Here is a 17,314-nt window from a genome sequence, read left to right as displayed (position 1 = left end):
TATGATTCTATGATTCTATGATATGTACCTCTTAGCAAACCTGTCCAGAGAATATTTATTTTGTATTAGAAGAACTCTAAAAATGTCTAAATCATGATTCAATCATTGAAATACAGACACGACACTATACTCTTCTATGCATATTGATACACTGTTAATGACATTATTATTAGTTTTCTGTTAAAAAACCACAAACATGTAAATGGGTCATACCTGAGCCCAGCTGCCTTCTTCAGACTCTTTCTGTGTTACCAGCAGGAAGCAATTAGGAAAGCAGATAAAAAGACAATAAAAACGAGTTATAAAAAGATGTGGTTTTCATGTGTATGTTAATCTTAGTACAAATAAAATAAAATGTGCCAATAAAATAACTGCAGTCAGTGGCAATGCCTCAGGCTAAACTACATTAAGAAGCACAAGACCAGAATCATAAAACCTTAGTAGGGCAAATCTAGCTAGGTTTTCAAGATATAAAATCATTATAGCTTGGCAAGACTTTACAGCATTATCTTAAACACTTTTTATGGTTTCACAATCAAAACACAGCCAATTACTTAAAAAATTGTGCATTAGAGATCCCTTTTTTTGTTTGTTTGTTTGTTTCCAGTTAGATCTTGCAACACTCACAATAAAAATGTGTCTTTTTATGAATGTACTGTGAAGGAGTTTTATCTAACTTTCTTAATGGCAGAATGATATGTTTCTAGCTGGCCACTAAATGAGGATCAGCTCTACGTCTAGTCAGTTGAGTGTTGTCGTATTTGTATTTATCTATACCAAAAATAATAAAATAGAAAGATAGATCAGTTGTGGAAAAAAATAAGACTATGATGAGAATCTGCTTCATGAGTGTTCATAAGGAAACTTCAAATATTATAGCATGCATAGATTTCTAAGAAATAACTCTTTATTGCATGAAAATTTAGCTTCAGTACCTCTCCCACCATATATGAATTGGGCTGACTATAAAGTTTTCCAAACTGAAGGTAGGTTTTGCAGACGTCCCACTGTAGGATTGTATTGTGTTTTATAAGCACTGTTATGGAGCTCTTGTGATGTGTTGCTATAAACAAAACTTGAAATAACACATGTTCCAAGTACGAGAAAAAAGGCCAGTACTATTGAATAAAAGCTTTTAATATTTATGTCCCCAAAAGCAGAGAGAGATTTGACAAAAATCAATCAATAAATTATGCATTAAATCAAAGAGCGTGAATATACAAGTACAGACATGATGGACTCAGAGTTAATGAAAACACTGAGTTGTGTAATGCACCATTCTCAAGCCTTTTTTTATTTATTTCTAATTCAGCAGATACAAAAATGTATTTAGAAGATGCACTAAGGAGTACAGGGAAATGTTGCACCTGTAACCACAAAAATTTAATTTCACTAAATGAGGCTTCACACTGGCAGTGTAACTATTATCTACTATAAAACTCAAATACTGCTTTTAGGTTCACACAAATTTTGTGGTTGCAATACAGTTTGTAATTTCTTTTGCAGAGAAATGATGTAACTGTTCTTTAAATTCAGTTTCATTACTCCCTTTGACTTTCTAACGGCATGCTTGGGAAGCATCCTACAGAAGACAGGGCATCTGCATTAAAGCAGATACATCCTAGTTCTCCTTTGGGCACCGAAACCATTTTCAATGGAAGTGGAAAGACTAACCGTTTTAGCTGGAGCAGCAAGGTTTTCCATTTCTTCATGGGTCACCCAAACATTGCCTGAGGGCTACGGACAAGGCCCGCAGGAAGGCAGGTGGGATCCACATTAGGTAAGCAGTGGTAAAGAAGAAAGGCAGCACCACTGTAAGTTAACAGCGTATAGCATCACCATCAGCACAGCCACAGCCTTGCCTCTACCGAGCTGCAACTAGAGACAACTTCAGACAACTTGGTTTGTATCTTTTATTAGAGGATTCTCAGCAGATACGATGAAGTATTTCAGCTAGAACTGATGGATGAAATCCAGCAAAGCACCATCACAAAGGAAAGAATGTTAATTAAAGCTGCATTTCACACACAAGTGGCAAATACAACCTTTACTCATAACTCTGTCTGGAGGTAAGCTTCAGTTCTCAAAGATTTTCCAGCCTAAATATCCTGCATACATCACATGCTCATACTGTAATCTAAATAATGACTATTCTCCCCAGGTTTCTGTAAATCAAAAATATCAAGAGAATTCACTTGTAAAAATATTTTTCCTCATCCTATTGTGTTCAGTCAGATTATGACTAGGGCAATGAGATAAGGCAGGGAGGGGGTGTAGAAGTCTGTTGTGTTTTCTTGAGAGCTGAAGTAAATTAACTCTTTCCTGAAAAAGCAGGGAGGCAGAGAGACTTGGGACTCACAAATGCATATTCCAGGACAGGGCACCTTTGTGCTGCCAATTACTCAAGAAGAATTAAAAAAAAAAAGACCAAGGCAAAACGATTCTAAATATTTCTAGCTTGAATGCACTGTATTCTCATTTGGTCTTAATGCTCTTGTGCTTTGAAATACGCTCTTATGATTTTAAAATCAAAATTAATTTTGTTTAGTTATTCAACTTCATGTTGAGTCTATACAGCTTTCCTTAGGTGAAATCCGTTATGATTCATAGTATTACTATGGTTATGACATATACAACTGTTTTGAGGGTAGAAAATATCAGATGGAGAACTATAATATTTAAGGCATCTTAGCAACATGAAGATTAAAGGTCAGCCAACAGGAACATCAGAGTCCTGTTGCCCAGTTGCTTATGTAGGTCAGTGGATCTGGTACCCCTCAAAGGTATCTCGGTTCTAATTCCACCAAAAGATTCTTCATTAATTCCATGAAGATAAGAGATAGCAGAATATAAATAATACTACTGTTATTAACAGCATTATTATTATCTTTCTATTAGAAGTCTGGGCGGCACTACTTGAGTAGTGGCCTTTGTCCTTCACTTCTATGCGATGTTTCCCATCTGATCAAGTCTCATTTTTTTTCTTTGTTATCGTCTCTTTTGCCTCTTTTATAGCCATCACCATCAACCTCTCAACAGAAAACTCCCCTTTTGTTATCTTGTTTCTTTTTCTCCCTGTCAGTTTGGCCTATTTTTCTTCGTTTTCCACTAAAAAGTGCTTTTTATCTATAGCACATACGTTCTTACTTTCCCCTAACATACTTTCTTGCTCTTTTTGATATATTCCCTTTTCCTTTCAGGCTTGTATCTCTGTGTTTTTTCTTTACTTGCTTCCTTCCTGTCTGCTGCCACTCTCCCTCCCTTCCTCGCCGAATGCACACACACCACTTTCTTCTTCCAGACTCTCACTTCACATTTTAAATCACCGCTTGTCTTAAAAGCATGAAGAACCTAACGCCAGCCGACTCAGGTCAGGTAACACTTTAAAGGATGCAAAAAAGGGGAATATGAACAAGACTCAAAAAAAGCTATGTTCCTACATAACCTCTCCTTCCTCTTGCCTTGCCCCCCGCATCCCCCCCCCCCGCACAACCCACACCCCCCCCCCCAAAAAAAAAAAAAAAAAAAAAAGGAAAAGTGAAACAGAAACTGATTTGGTTGACAGAGATGATTTGAAGGAAGAGAAATGCACAAATACAGACAAAATTACAAATAAGATGTTCAATACTAATAATTTAAATGACATTGAGGTTAATCAAAAGCATGACTTAAAAAAACCTGAAGAATATCTGCTAAAATAAAAAATACCAGTGATCAACAATCAAGCAAGTGTTGAAGAGGTCCTTCTAAGTCTCAACAGGACTGTTCCCCCTGATTGTGAAGTGTGTGTTCCTGCAGAGCCACTCACACACTACAGAAGTCTTTCTGCAGACTCCTGCAGGTTGAAGCAGGAAAGAAAAAGTTAGCTGAACAGGACTCACTGTTCTGGATGTTGGAGGCGCCGATGGGCTTGTCAGTGACACCATCTCCTGGATTGCTAACCGGAGCTTTAAGCGATGAAGAGGATTGCTGATTCCAATTTCTCTTTGAATCTCCGTGTCGGACAAAGCCGACATAATGGCTCCACTCTTCACGTTGGCACGGCAGGCAGCCACATACCAGGCTGGCATGCCCAGCCAGAGCTGTTCAGAGAAAGGATATGTTCATTGGAAGCATTGTTTCATTTTCCCAGTGATATTAATCATCAAGGCACCTATCAATCTGAATTAGCATGGAAGACACACACAAGCGAGCACAAATAGTCTTGTCATAGTCTTTCGTCAAATGAGATAGTTTCACAGCCTTTGAAATTGCCATGGCTTCATCTGAACTCTTGTTGCTTTTGTGGTAAGCAGAACTTTAAAGCAAGGAATGCTTTGAATCACTTTTAGAGCCGTGTGCCTCCATCACCTGGGCTACTCCTTTCAGAGGCCTTTAATGAGCAAGCAGTGGCACAACTCAGCATCACAGCACATTTGATAGTCTTATCATATACAGCAGAAAATATAAGGAGAAATGATCAAATAATTTTTTCATTTTTGTTCTAAAATTTTTTCATTTTTGTTCTCTCTTTTTCCATGTAAGTCGCCATGGTGTAATAGTGTACTCATGGGGCACAATCTTATACTTCTCAGCTCTTTTTTTTTTTTTTTTCTTCTTGGTAGAAATAAACCAAGCACAGTACAAATAACCAACTCAGTGAGGACTGAGCTTGCTGTAAATTTGGGAACAGTCTGGTATGGGTGCCACATCCCAGCTATAAATACTGGTTAGAAGCTGCAGTAAATGTGAGCACAGCTACACCACCTGTGGATTTACAAGATACGTACTTGTGATTGCATGCTTTTCCTCTCCTGAATTTTAGACTTACCAGGCTGGGTCAGCAACACCCCTTGCTTCAGCACTTAGTCTTTCCTTGTAAGAGGTACTATGCACTCCAGGCAGTCTTTCCTGGGACATATTGAGTATGAATCCTTGATTTTCTCAGATTTCACATTTTGTGTTGGCTTATTAATATGAATGTCCGTGTCTACATCTCTGTGCTTCCAAATTAAATAATTCCATAGCAGGGATAGAAATATGTGGGAAGTTTTTGTCACAGTATGAAATACATTATGCTATAGCAAAAACTGTGGCAAGGACATGAGCAGTTAATGCCATAATCACTGAGATTTTGGGGATAACACAAAGGAAAACAGAGACAGAACTAGCTTGATTAATCTCAAATAGACCATCAGAATTAGCTGATGTCATTATTTTAATTTTTTTCTGTTAATAATAGCTTACCAAAAGAGGACACAAATTCAAGAAAATGAGTCAAAATATGCCATCACTAAATTAATGAACAAATCTGAAAGTATAGACAAATGGGAGGGATTTTTATTTAATTTCTCATAGTAAGGGTAGTACTGTGTGGTTATCAACAAGTCTATACCTTATTTGGGTTTATATATTTACTTAAAAGACAGCGGTTAGATCACTTTTATGTCTCAGAGAAAACAGACTCAAATGTTAGATTCCAAAAGAGCTCATTCAGGCTTTTCTGTACTGGCTCCTGACGTATCACAGCGTATGAGGAGCATTACATGATGGTTTGAAAGGCCCTTTCCACTGATGGGATCAGCCACTGCCCTTCTTCCCAATGCTCGTCTGAACCTTAAAAGTATGATCTTATTCCAACTAACTGTAAAAAATTACAAAGTTTCATGAAAGTAAAAATATTAATGCAAAAATTATGTTGATTACACCCAGCTGTGCTTAAACAAAGGCCCATGAGGAAATTATGCATAGGGTTAAGATGGATTTAATATTCTCACCTAATTAGACTTTTTTTTTTTCATTCACGTACTTGAAAAGCAGGAAAGAGTAAATAGTGGAGTTATTCACCCTGCAGAAATAGATTCAAATGTCTCCCACTCATTAGATAAATTAGTTCTTTAACAAATTACATAAATTAGTTTGTTAATAAACAAGCTGTCTCTACCAGAAAATGCATTTAGCTGAAAAAAAGTCTCCAAAAAGAGGGCACAGTAATTGCTCAAGGAAGAGAGTCCTGATATCAAGATTGATATACTTTTCCAGAATTAGTTAAGAAAACACAGAGTTCTTAAAATATAGCTATATTTTAGCACAACTATACATGTGCTACATACAAATGACTGGAATAAATGCTAGAAGCTGAGAAGTTAAGCCCTGAAAAGTTTGGAAATGTCACAGCTGTGATCATATATACTTCATTTGGACCTTTGTCTTCTTTAATATTAATTTTGGGTTTTAGTTGAAGGGTCACACATTGTATTTTCTCTGGGAGAGTATGGAATGCACATTGTCCACCTGCTGACTGAATGCACTAATGCTCACTGAGTCAACAGAGTACTTCTGCCCTCATTATCTTTTTATCACCAGTATTCAGTCTGCACTGAATATAGCAACATAAATTTCCTCATGGGCTTTCTAGTGTTACTCTCATAATATCTTCCAAGAAGTTCAGAGACATGAATTTCTCTTTACAGCCCCTCTCTGAGACAGCGGGAAGCGTATCCTATTCTGCAGCTAAGAATCAAGGGGAAAAAAGAGATTAGGACATAGCTTGTCAGAAATATCTTCAAAATTCATATCACTACGGAGGACACCAAGGGCAGGTTTTTCTCAGTATTGAGAAATGTATAGACCTTTGTATGTTCACTTTTCCAGCAAATCAGCTTTGACTGTAATATTGGATATTTCCAACTGATACAAATCTGGTAACAGAACTCTCAGAGTCATATGAAAAAGTCAGGTAGTGGGCAAAATAATGAAAATTCCATATCAACAGAAACATTTTTGGGGAAAAGAGATATCATCCCATTTTCCAAGGTCATGTGCAAACACCTGAACTGCCTGTCTGCAGTTTTCATTTAAACATTTTCATTAGGTACACTCAGCAATTCCAATATGTAGCAGAAATTTTGCAGGCATTAGCTGCTTTCATACCTTGCCCTTCATTTATTCCCTGCATTTTTTCCTGGTAAAGGTTTGGAGAGGGATCTTTGTTTAAATTGAAGGGAAAAACTCCACAAATTCTATCTGATGATCAATGGATGATACCCGCAGCAGACATGAGAACAGGTGGGAATACATACAGACACTTGGTATAGACAAGGATTAGACATCTGTTCCTTGAGCCAACAAGGAGCTCGTACCTCCACTGAGGTAATACAGCCTTGCTGTTTAAAAGTGACTGTGTATCTGTAGAAGAACATCCTTACTTTCTGGCTTCTCCTCCCCTCAGCATCTGGGTAAGTATATTTTGAATAGTCCTTTCACCTAAAACATTCATTGATCTTTGTCAAAATTGATGGACAGTTCTGAATGTTTCTCTGGATGGGTTTTAAAATCCATTCATTTAGGGTCTCCACATAAACCTAGGTATCCCACATCCTGGGTAAAAGTCCTGAAAGGGATGTCTCTTTTTTCCTGTTCTGAATGATATTTAGGTAAACCAGGCCTTTCCCATTATATGTTAAGAAGACAGAAAATGATAGATTCTTTAAATTTACTAAAAATTTTGACGTTGTGGCTTCTGTGTTCACTTCAAAATTTCATAGTTAATTTTCATTTTCTCCTTAGCACATCATCCTACATAAACTCTGTCATGGAGTTCCTAGATATTTAGAGACTGATTTCAAAATTTTGAGGTTCAAATGCATTTGGTAAGCTGCTATTCCTGCCCTTATCCCTCTGTGGACGAGCATATAGAAGCAGTCTGCAAACATGACTCACATTTCCAAGTCATGGCCAACACTTACCTCCAGCCAGGCAACCACTGTTGGCCCATCCCACTGTGCAAAAGGCAAACCCTTTCTCCGAGCTTCTTCCAGAAGTTCATGTCTAAAAATGGATCAAAAAATGTTAAATATGCAGAGATATGTGTAGGGACAATGTAGATGCAACTGTACCTTTTTGTTAAGTGAAGCTCCATGTATTTTTTTTTTTTCATGTAGTCTTTAATCTAGTCCCTTCTTTTTTTTTTTTTTTTTTTCTTGATGCATTTTGACATCCCTTTAATAAACACCTTACATAGGAAAGTTGAAGTTTCTGTCCTTAGCTGAAGCAATACAGAAGTGGGATACCCTATACAAAAGGTTCACCCATATAACAGAAGACATTGGTGAAGAGAGAAAACTGAGGGTTTCCTTCTGAGGCTAGCTTAGCTCTGGTCTGGTAATGACCAAGAAAGGCCCAAAACTGCAAACTTCCAGACCTGAGCTAAGCACAGATGTCACATAGCTGGGTTTAAGAGGTCTCTATGTTTGAAACACTAAACCTGCTGGGCTAGCTATGCACAATTCTAAGGTCTCCGGCATACAACTATTCTGCATCTTAAACAAGTTATCTGTGGCTAATTAAGAGTTGGTTGTATCTTTAATAGTTTCATGTGGTTTTTTATTATTATTATTATTGATTATATGTAAAAGAAATCCATGTAGTTAACTGATGTGTACATTTTTATGATTATAGAATTGATGTGGTTTCTTAATTTTATACATAAACACATGTACACAGATATATTTCTGTTGAGTTGATCAGATACAATCCAACTCCTGCATCTGCAGCTTCTCTGGACTACGACTGTGTGTGCAAAACATCATTCTCAAAGCATAAGATACACTTTTAATAAGCAATATTAAATATGTGGTGAAGTTTTGTATAGGTCATTCAGATGGACTATCAGGAAAATTAAATGAGTTCAAACATTTGATCATAGATTTTTATTCCTGGAGCAGGAATAAAGAATGTACTGTAGTGGTGGCATAGAAAAACCTTCAAAAGTCTTTTTTTCTTGGTATATAACATTTTCAGCTGCCTCCTACTGAGTGAAACACAAAAGAATGCTCTTAGCAACAAGCTGTGCTGAAAAATAAATTAGAAAGGGACTATGCTAATGTAAAACTAAAATTTGCTTACATTCCCACATAACAAGGAAATCTTGGAATTATAGCTACAATTTTGTTCTGTCTTCCTTTATTACTACAGCCTTTGTGGTTCAGTTATCCCTTGGCAATTCTTCACTGCCTTAGCAGCCTTTCAAATATACGTACCACAAAGTCACAGCAGATAAAAGCGATGGGGTAATCTTTTAAGGCATACTCCTTTGGGGATTTTTGCATTGCCAATGGGCCACGCTGAGAAAAATTTGCTTTAGTAGAAAATGGAACTCAAATACGCAATACTATACATGTTGAAATCCCTGCCTCTGAATATTAATAGAAAGACAGCTGCCTTGCTTTCTATGTTTATGTTGTAGTAATATGTAACATTACAAATACCTGACAGCGTTACTGAAGTTTATCTAGCTTCTTCTCCCACACATCCTTTGCATCATACCTTATCCTTTGTCACTCAGATGTCCAAAGGCGTTGTAGATCTATACTTACTTTCTATGAAAGCATAATCCAATGCTTTCATAGAGAGTAAAATGAGAAGTTGCTCTCTCAGTGCACAAACACGATGTTACCTTCAGTAGCTGGTGGAAATGCAGGAATCCCACACTCCCAAGGAGACAAGCAGAGACATACATGTGATAGAGATACATACTCTTGACTGCTTAGGAAAGCAGAATTCAGGTATGCCCAGACTTGGACACCTCCCAGTTACCTGTGGATGAGGTTGGGGTGCAGCCTTCTATCAGGGCTGGTTCTGCAGGGCGTGTGCAAAGCTACACCAGTGCTGCACTGCCTTCAGGTGACATAACAGGGCTGCATGGCTCCTGCTGCTACCAGGGCTGTGAGCTGGCACAGCTGTCCTTAGGGAAAGCCAAGCTTTCAGGGATGCCCCCTCCCCACCTGGCCAGTTTTGGCTTTCCATGGCAGAGCATGGACCTTCAAAACCCCTGTGTGATGTGCTTCTTCCCCAACGCCAGCCCAGGACCATGTAGCAGCCTCTTCTGCAGCTAGGAGTCCCACAGCAGCACCATCCATGGAGGAATCTGATCCCAGAATTTTCATTATCTGGGGTATTCTCTTCACCCATACCAGCTGAAGGAGCAGGGTTGGCTATCGCAGTAAGTAAAAAAGATGATCATAGCTTTGGGGGCCACTGGCCTTCCTTGCTTGTGTTAGTCTCCTGCTCCAAGCGGGAAAGCAGGCACCTGTGGTCCACAAGGAAATGGGATTCAGGAAGAACTTTAGGCCTATTTCTTTGAGTTGGTGTTAAATCCCTGTGTGGCTTAAGGAACCAACGTGCCTGAAGAAGAGGAGTTGGCACTTTAAGTTGCCACTTCCATGAAAAACTTACTTCCTTTATGCTGGAATAAGGTACATATTTCTGGGGAGTCCTGTGTGACTTTGCAAGATTTGAAACAAATCTATTATTCCAAAGTAGGAGCAAAATTCTATTGCTTCAGAAACAGTTTGGATCACAGAGCTAAAGGAAAACATAGTTGTGGATATTGATTTTGGCTGAAGAAAATGGGGCCAGGCCGGAAATGAGATGCCCTGTGTATATGCCATAGCCAAAGACTACAGTATAATAAACATAATCCAAAGGGTCTTTGCATGTAGAAGGAAAGTGTTTTGGATTGAAAATATTTTTAACAGTAAGTTAAAAATATTGTACTTGGACATGCACGTGGAATATAGCCATCATAAGGCCTGTGCTTCACACTAATGTGGAATAATAAAAGGATTTTTATAATAGTTCTTTCCTTTAAAAATAATTTCATGCTTCAGAGCTTATACTTCCTTCTCTCAGATGTTTTGTTTAAAAACCTCTTTACTATTAAAGTTTATTCAAATCCTATTTTACTTTCTGAGTAGTATTCTTTGACTGCTTTTTAGTGCATACTAGGAGATACGCAGAACACGAACCTTCAATTTCTAAACCAGAACTAAACCCAGAATTATTTTTTTTTTTTGACTAAGAGAGATATTATTTAGTGTGCAGTCAAAGAAAACTGGGAGTTTTTTTTTTTTTTTATGAACTAGCATTACAGAAAAAACTCCACTCTCAAAATAACTTAAAAGCGTCATGTGGGAAAAAACATGTAACATTTTGATCAGAGTGGAAAACATCAGAAAAAATGAATGTGTTGACCTGCCTATTTTGGAGTATAATCTGAATATTTTAGAACAGCCTGAATGTACTATTGTCCTTGTGGGATAGTCACTGACTTCCTGAAAAGGTCCCCCAAGCCAAATATTGGTAACTGCAGTTCAATTTTCCTTACAAAAACATACAACTGATCACAAGAGAAAAAAGAGACCAATACCCTAAGGCTTGTCATTTGCTCTTCCTTTCATTACCAAGACAGGGTTTGAGGATTGTGAATAGCATTATATGGTTCCTCTAATTTGGAAGATGGCTTGCAGGGGAACATGGGGATTTTCTCCTCCTAAGACTTTGTCAGAAGAGTACTACATGTTATAATGTGTCCACTTTGCATTGGTAAGGAGGAAGGGAATTTAAATGTAATTATTTCCATGATTATTTAGTTTTTTGGCAATGTATGAAAACAAGCTGATAAGGAAGAATTGACATTAATTAGGCATTACTATAAAAGCTATTATTTTATCAGATAAGGCTTTAAACCACTTACTAGCACTGGAATGAATTCCAAATTAAAGCTGTATTTTTAAAGATAACATTATTACTGTTCAAGAATAAAATCCTCTTCCTGAAGAAATTATGGCAGTAACTGCAATATGGTGTTTAAAATATATCATTACCCTGAGCCTGCTTTTTACAAAGTCAGGAAATGCCATGAAAAACTCTTTAGCATTTATCCAAAATTTGAGAGGTGCTTGTATTTGCCAGTTTTAGGGAGAGTGCCTCAAAGTGGGCTGTCTTCAGTCTTCTTCTTCAAAGACAAAGAAGAAAAAATCATGTCATGGCATGTGGAGTTGTGTGTCAGAGAAGCAGGGTTGCCTCCCCAGCACTGACTTCTTATGTTCAATTCTCCCCAAAATTACTTCCTTAGGATACTGTTATGCTTGGTAATTTTCTTCAGCACTGTTTTTCTGAGAGCCAGGTACAACTGCCCAAATCATCATCAACTTCCCAAGCTGAGAGCACAACTGTGTTGTACTACGGGGACTATGAATGCTTTGATGTCCCTCTGGACAGCAGAAATACTTGGGAGCCAAGTGAAAGGGTAAATTATAAGAGCCAGAGTATGTTATTAACATATATTCCTCCCTTGCACTGAGAAAATTCTAGCCATGTATCAACAGCCCTCGCTAACTCATTGCATAAAAATCAATGAACTTTATTAAAAACAAGAATAATCTTTAAATAGACTCTGTGTGGGAAGTTAACAAGATCTTTACTGTCATTCAATGACATTCAATTTTTTTTTACGAAGATGAGGCTCCCCCTCCTATGAACCAAACAAGAAATAACAGCTTTGGATTTCTTATACACATAATGCAAACACTCTGTGTAGCACAAAAAGTCCAGATATTGTCTTGATGAAACCTGAACAATGTTTCAACACAGGTTTTCATCTTTTTGCAAATAATAGCATTTACTCTGATAGTCCTAGTAGGGTTCACATGAAAAGTCCTAAGGGATATATTGTGCATATTTAGTTAAAATGTAAACATAAATGTGAGATAAATTGAAAGTGAGGCACAGTGAAGTCAAGAGCTGAATCACATTAGTAAAATATAAGCAGAATTTATTTAAAAATTTTGGCTCATAGGCAATTTAGATCCTATGAAATGCACTTTACTCATAGGCATTTTCTCAAAAAGATAACAGATGGAAGTGTTTACCTAGCAGAGCCTCTAATCATTATTATTACTGACACTATCAAGTTTATTATTATCATGAATACTAAAATGTTTAGTTTATAACAAATTATTATACATGATTGGTTTCTGGAAGAGAAATAGACACGATAGACCAAATATGCTCTATTCATCTAGGTAATCCTATGATTTAAAGTTAGGATTAAACACATCTGCCTCTCCAACGCTAACATACTCACATTCAAAGACCCCACAATGCAAGAGAGAGGATTTATAATGAACTAAGCTGGATTTGGATTTTATCTTTTCTATTGTTATCTGCTATATATTTAAGAGAATCCTATAGCGAAGGTCATTGTATGACAAAATACGATAGCTGAATTTGTATAAATAATGGTATTAAATGTCCAATAACAAATAACAAGTCAAATTTTATCTACATATTTTCTGAAAGACTAAAATGTTTTTAAAGTAGGAAGTAGGAAAAAAAGAAAGTCTTGGACTTGATATTGCCATGTAATGCTGATTTAATTTAACCTGAAAGAATCCATGTGACTTAAAGTTGGATACAAAACATTTCGTAAAAAAAAGGAAATTGAATTTTGCCCATTGTTCTCAGTCTGACTGTTATGTCAAGTATCAAAAAGGAGAAAGAATGAGGATTTCACATTATTTAAAAGCTAAGTCACTTAAGTGCCAAAGCTGAAACAGGATCTGACCCTGTTTTTAATTACTGCAGTCTTTAAGGAGTATTTGGAAAAAAATGACTGAAATACAGAAATCAAGATGTAACTGATAAATTAAAATTTAAAAATAATTTAAAATACATGAAAAAAAAAAAACTAAAATAAATTTAAACTACATGAAGCATGTTCAGGTATGCTTCATACAGACCCTAACAAATTAGAGCTGCTGAGAACTATTAAAAAAAAATAAAACACTCATGAAATAAACAGGCTTGCATAATACATAGCCTTGCAATCTTGTATGTACTATACTAGATTAGAGACCCTTGAAATTCTGATGTTTATTAAATGTTATCAAATCTATTTTTCTAAAGCCACTTCATAATGACATATTATAAATTAATGTGGCAATCCCTGGTTTTGAGTTTGTTTGTCCTTACACGTTTAGAAAGTTACAGCTCATACATGTTTTGAATGGACGAAATTTTCTCCTTAAGTTTCAAAAATCAATTCAAGAAAAAAAATAATTTGTATGATAAATCAAAGAGGAGATGAAGATTTTAAATTCAATATCAGGTTAACAATTAAAAAAACCTCCAAACCCCAATAAACGACCAAACAACCAAAAGAACTGGTGAAAAAGAAAATATTAAAATTATATGCACAAATGAAATATTGTACTACTACACAGCATGAAGACTCAACAGAAAAAAAGAAATTATATATTCTGGAGTACACCACTACAGTGTTTATGAGTTTGAGTCCTCTGTGATCTAATTAAATATAATTTGTGCCCTAAGAGTACTCGTCAATCTAGGCCCACACTCTCACGATTTTTTCACTGACTTAAACTTTCAAATGTCTTTCTGATTCTGGGCTTTAGACCTCCTAAAATGTGCTTATTTAAAAAAAAAAAGCAAAACACCATAACCAACAGCAGTTATCTCCAAGTATTTTATCCATTAGGTTGAGCCCTACAGGAGCAAGTCCTGACCTTAATTTGTGTATGCTTCTGAAGTTTATAATTATGTTGAATAATTTGAAAGTTTTCATTTGGGTCAGTTTTCTGCACGGGTTTGCTACATAAAGTTCACAGAAAAAGAAAAGTAAATAAGAATAAAACATAGAAAATAAACATGGTGCTGAAAATGAATATGTTCAGCAGCCATGGTATTTTGACTTACCCAGATATGCTTTTCATGAGATGGAGAGAGATGAATGGAAACAAAAAAAAGCACATAAATGTTAATGAACATATAGAACTCCATTAAAAAAAAAAATAAAATCATATGATAGATAAAATAATACCACCATTATAACTATAGAAATCTAAGTGGTCTTTGAATGCTTTAAAATGTTAAATGTTCTTGTGAAGAACAGATGCATCTTTTAAAATGAGATTTTCATTAAACTGATGCTGGCTATTAGCTACCACTCAGCACAGCACATCCACCATTTACAACAGACATTTGTGCCAAAGATGTGTAAACATAGTGAACCTGGAATAGGTTTTCAAATCAAAGCATTTTGCCCAGATTTGAATAATTTCATAATGAAGTTTGTGTAACAACAAAAATCCTGAAAATACCAAGCCTGTGGATTTAAGCAAGTTACTATAGAGACACAGTAAAATTGAGTCGAGTATAAACCAAGGTTCATTTTTCTATGTAATTTTTATTAATTTTACTAATTTTCTACTAATATTTTAGCAAAACGTCTAACAGTAATGATAAATGACCTACACTCATGGTTTTGTGGGGTTGTTTTTTCATTATTTTTTATGTTAAGTATGCTGATTTCATGTGCATAGGTGACTAATATTTGCAATAGTTATTCATGCCATGCAGTATTTTTATTTGAGCAGTCATACTAATATTAGATTAGTAGAAATACCACTATGAGTGATTTGCCCTCTAGGTAACCTATTCTTGCCAATATAATTGATAACAGTATCTGTAGGAGAAAGTGGGATGCCATCACCGATAAAAAACTTTATTCAGCATCCTTTAATTACCATCATAAAAAGAAAATTATATGCCTGAATGAAACCCAGACATCTCAGAATATTATATTTCTATTAACAAATGATTTACAGAGATATAAAATTGCTTTGTAGATATAGCTGTAGAAAACTTGGGTGTGAAAAGCCTGTACTCTGTTTAATTAAGAAGAGGTTGCAGACATTTCAGTGACTTCAGGAGGGATCTGGTTTGAAGATTTTAAATTTTGTTTTCATCTGTGTGGGATCAGTAGAAGGGTAGGGAGAGAGGAGAGAGAGTGTGATACAGAAAAGTAGATGGAAATGGATAACAAATTTATACACAGAAAGTTTAAGAAAGGAAGGAAAAGACAACAAAGGTATTCAAAATAAATAAAAGACTTGGGAACTATTCAATTTCCAAATCTGATGGAAGCAGCACTAAAATTGAATACGCATTCATGATTCGTCTTCATTTTCTACTGAGCTAACTGTAAAGGCTGACTCAAATACCTTTGCTGATAAAGCTTTTAATTTTGGACCTTCCAGAGTCTATTGAGACAGAATTCCCACTTATATTTGCCTCTGAACACTTCTTTGGGTGTGGGTAGAGAGAAATAAACAGAGGGATTAATTGCACTGTGAGTAATTTTCTGGCAGCTTTAATGAATTGGTAGATTGCAGTCACTTGGGGATAACCTATGGGACCTCAAGGCCACTCCAGTCTTACCCATGGTAGAAGTAGAGGATTGAGGGACATTCCTTCACTTCCTGAGCATCTTATCCACAGAATAATAAAATATAGCAGAAAAAGAAATGGATCTTAAAATTCTGGCTTTCACTTTTCATAAGACAACCATTTTAACATGACTTTATTGAAGGAACACAACTATTTCCCTTAGACATTAATCTTAAACTAAAAGTTATGCAGAATTTTCTTTTCTTCTGCTATGTTTTATACATTCTTCCCTTAAACCCTAATTCTACAGTTAATCTGACAGGATATTTGCATCTGCTAGAGATCATCGTTTAGAGAGCCAGCTGCATGCATGAGGATGGATGCTTATATTTATCCAGAGATCCCCAATTGCAATAGATAGTCCTATGTATGCAGATAAGGCAGGGACTAGGGCTTTGTTCTGGTTCTTTTTATTAAAAACTTGCAACTCATTGATACAAGTATCTTTGTCATTTATGAAGAAAAGGTTTCCTAAAAATGACAAAGGATAAAAATAGTATTTTCTAGAAACCAAGATGTTTAAAACTATGAGTTAGATACAGAATAAAATACATTGTATCAATTTTTTCATCTTCTGAGTAAGCTTTAGTAATCCTCTGCAAGATAAATACCCATATATCATTACATTTGTAATGCTAAAAAGACTCCAAATAGCTAATGTAATAGCAAGATACATTTTTAAGCAAAAGCTTTGACTGACAAAAGGGTCTTCCAGTAAGTGTTAAAAACATTTGTTAAAATAATTAAGTTTAAAGAGAAAATTAATCTTTATGAAAATCATGGTGAATGCAGCAGACAATCCTGAACAGCATATCAGAACACTGAAGAACTCTCCTTCCTCCACTGGAATGAGATAATAGAAAATAATTTCTGCTGAACACAGTATTGTTTGCTAGAAAGGGAGGAAGAAATAAAGATCTGAAAGGTACAAATAACATCATGTAGTTTCTCATAGATGAGGTAGAAAAGGAAAAAATTAAATGGAAAACTTGACTTTACCTAAATATTCAATAAATAAAAGATTGGTGGGGAAAAAAGGCATTTTATTCTTAAGAGCTACTGTAAAAAAATAAATCATGGACCTTTAGCATATAATGGTGTAATAAGCATTAAGCATATAGGAACGTTACATGGACTGAGCAGAAAAAGACCATAATTAAACCAATTGGATCAATTTTTTCAAAATGTGTGCAATTAAGAAAATCATTAGAAACAACTATTTATACACTGCAGAGGACAGAGA

At 35.8% G+C, this 17,314-nt stretch overlaps 1 protein-coding gene across 1 annotated transcript in view; it reads right to left on the bottom strand.

Moving 5' to 3' along the window:
* Nucleotides 1–180: 180 nt before the first annotated feature.
* Nucleotides 181–17,314, bottom strand: part of PPFIA2 (protein tyrosine phosphatase, receptor type, f polypeptide (PTPRF), interacting protein (liprin), alpha 2) — a gene marked incomplete at its 5' end in the record, with an annotated part of 70,878 nt that continues 53,744 nt past the window's right edge. The window contains 5 exon segments of the mRNA XM_008946498.1: nt 181–243; nt 1,675–1,737; nt 3,882–4,082; nt 7,728–7,809; nt 14,539–14,547. Of these exon segments, the coding sequence (XP_008944746.1) occupies nt 181–243; nt 1,675–1,737; nt 3,882–4,082; nt 7,728–7,809; nt 14,539–14,547 (418 nt within the window).

This window comes from Merops nubicus, unplaced genomic scaffold (assembly GCF_000691845.1).
Source record: "Merops nubicus isolate BGI_N331 unplaced genomic scaffold, ASM69184v1 scaffold15998, whole genome shotgun sequence".
NCBI lineage: Eukaryota > Metazoa > Chordata > Aves > Coraciiformes > Meropidae > Merops > Merops nubicus.
This window is presented reverse-complemented; position numbering and strand designations above follow the sequence as displayed.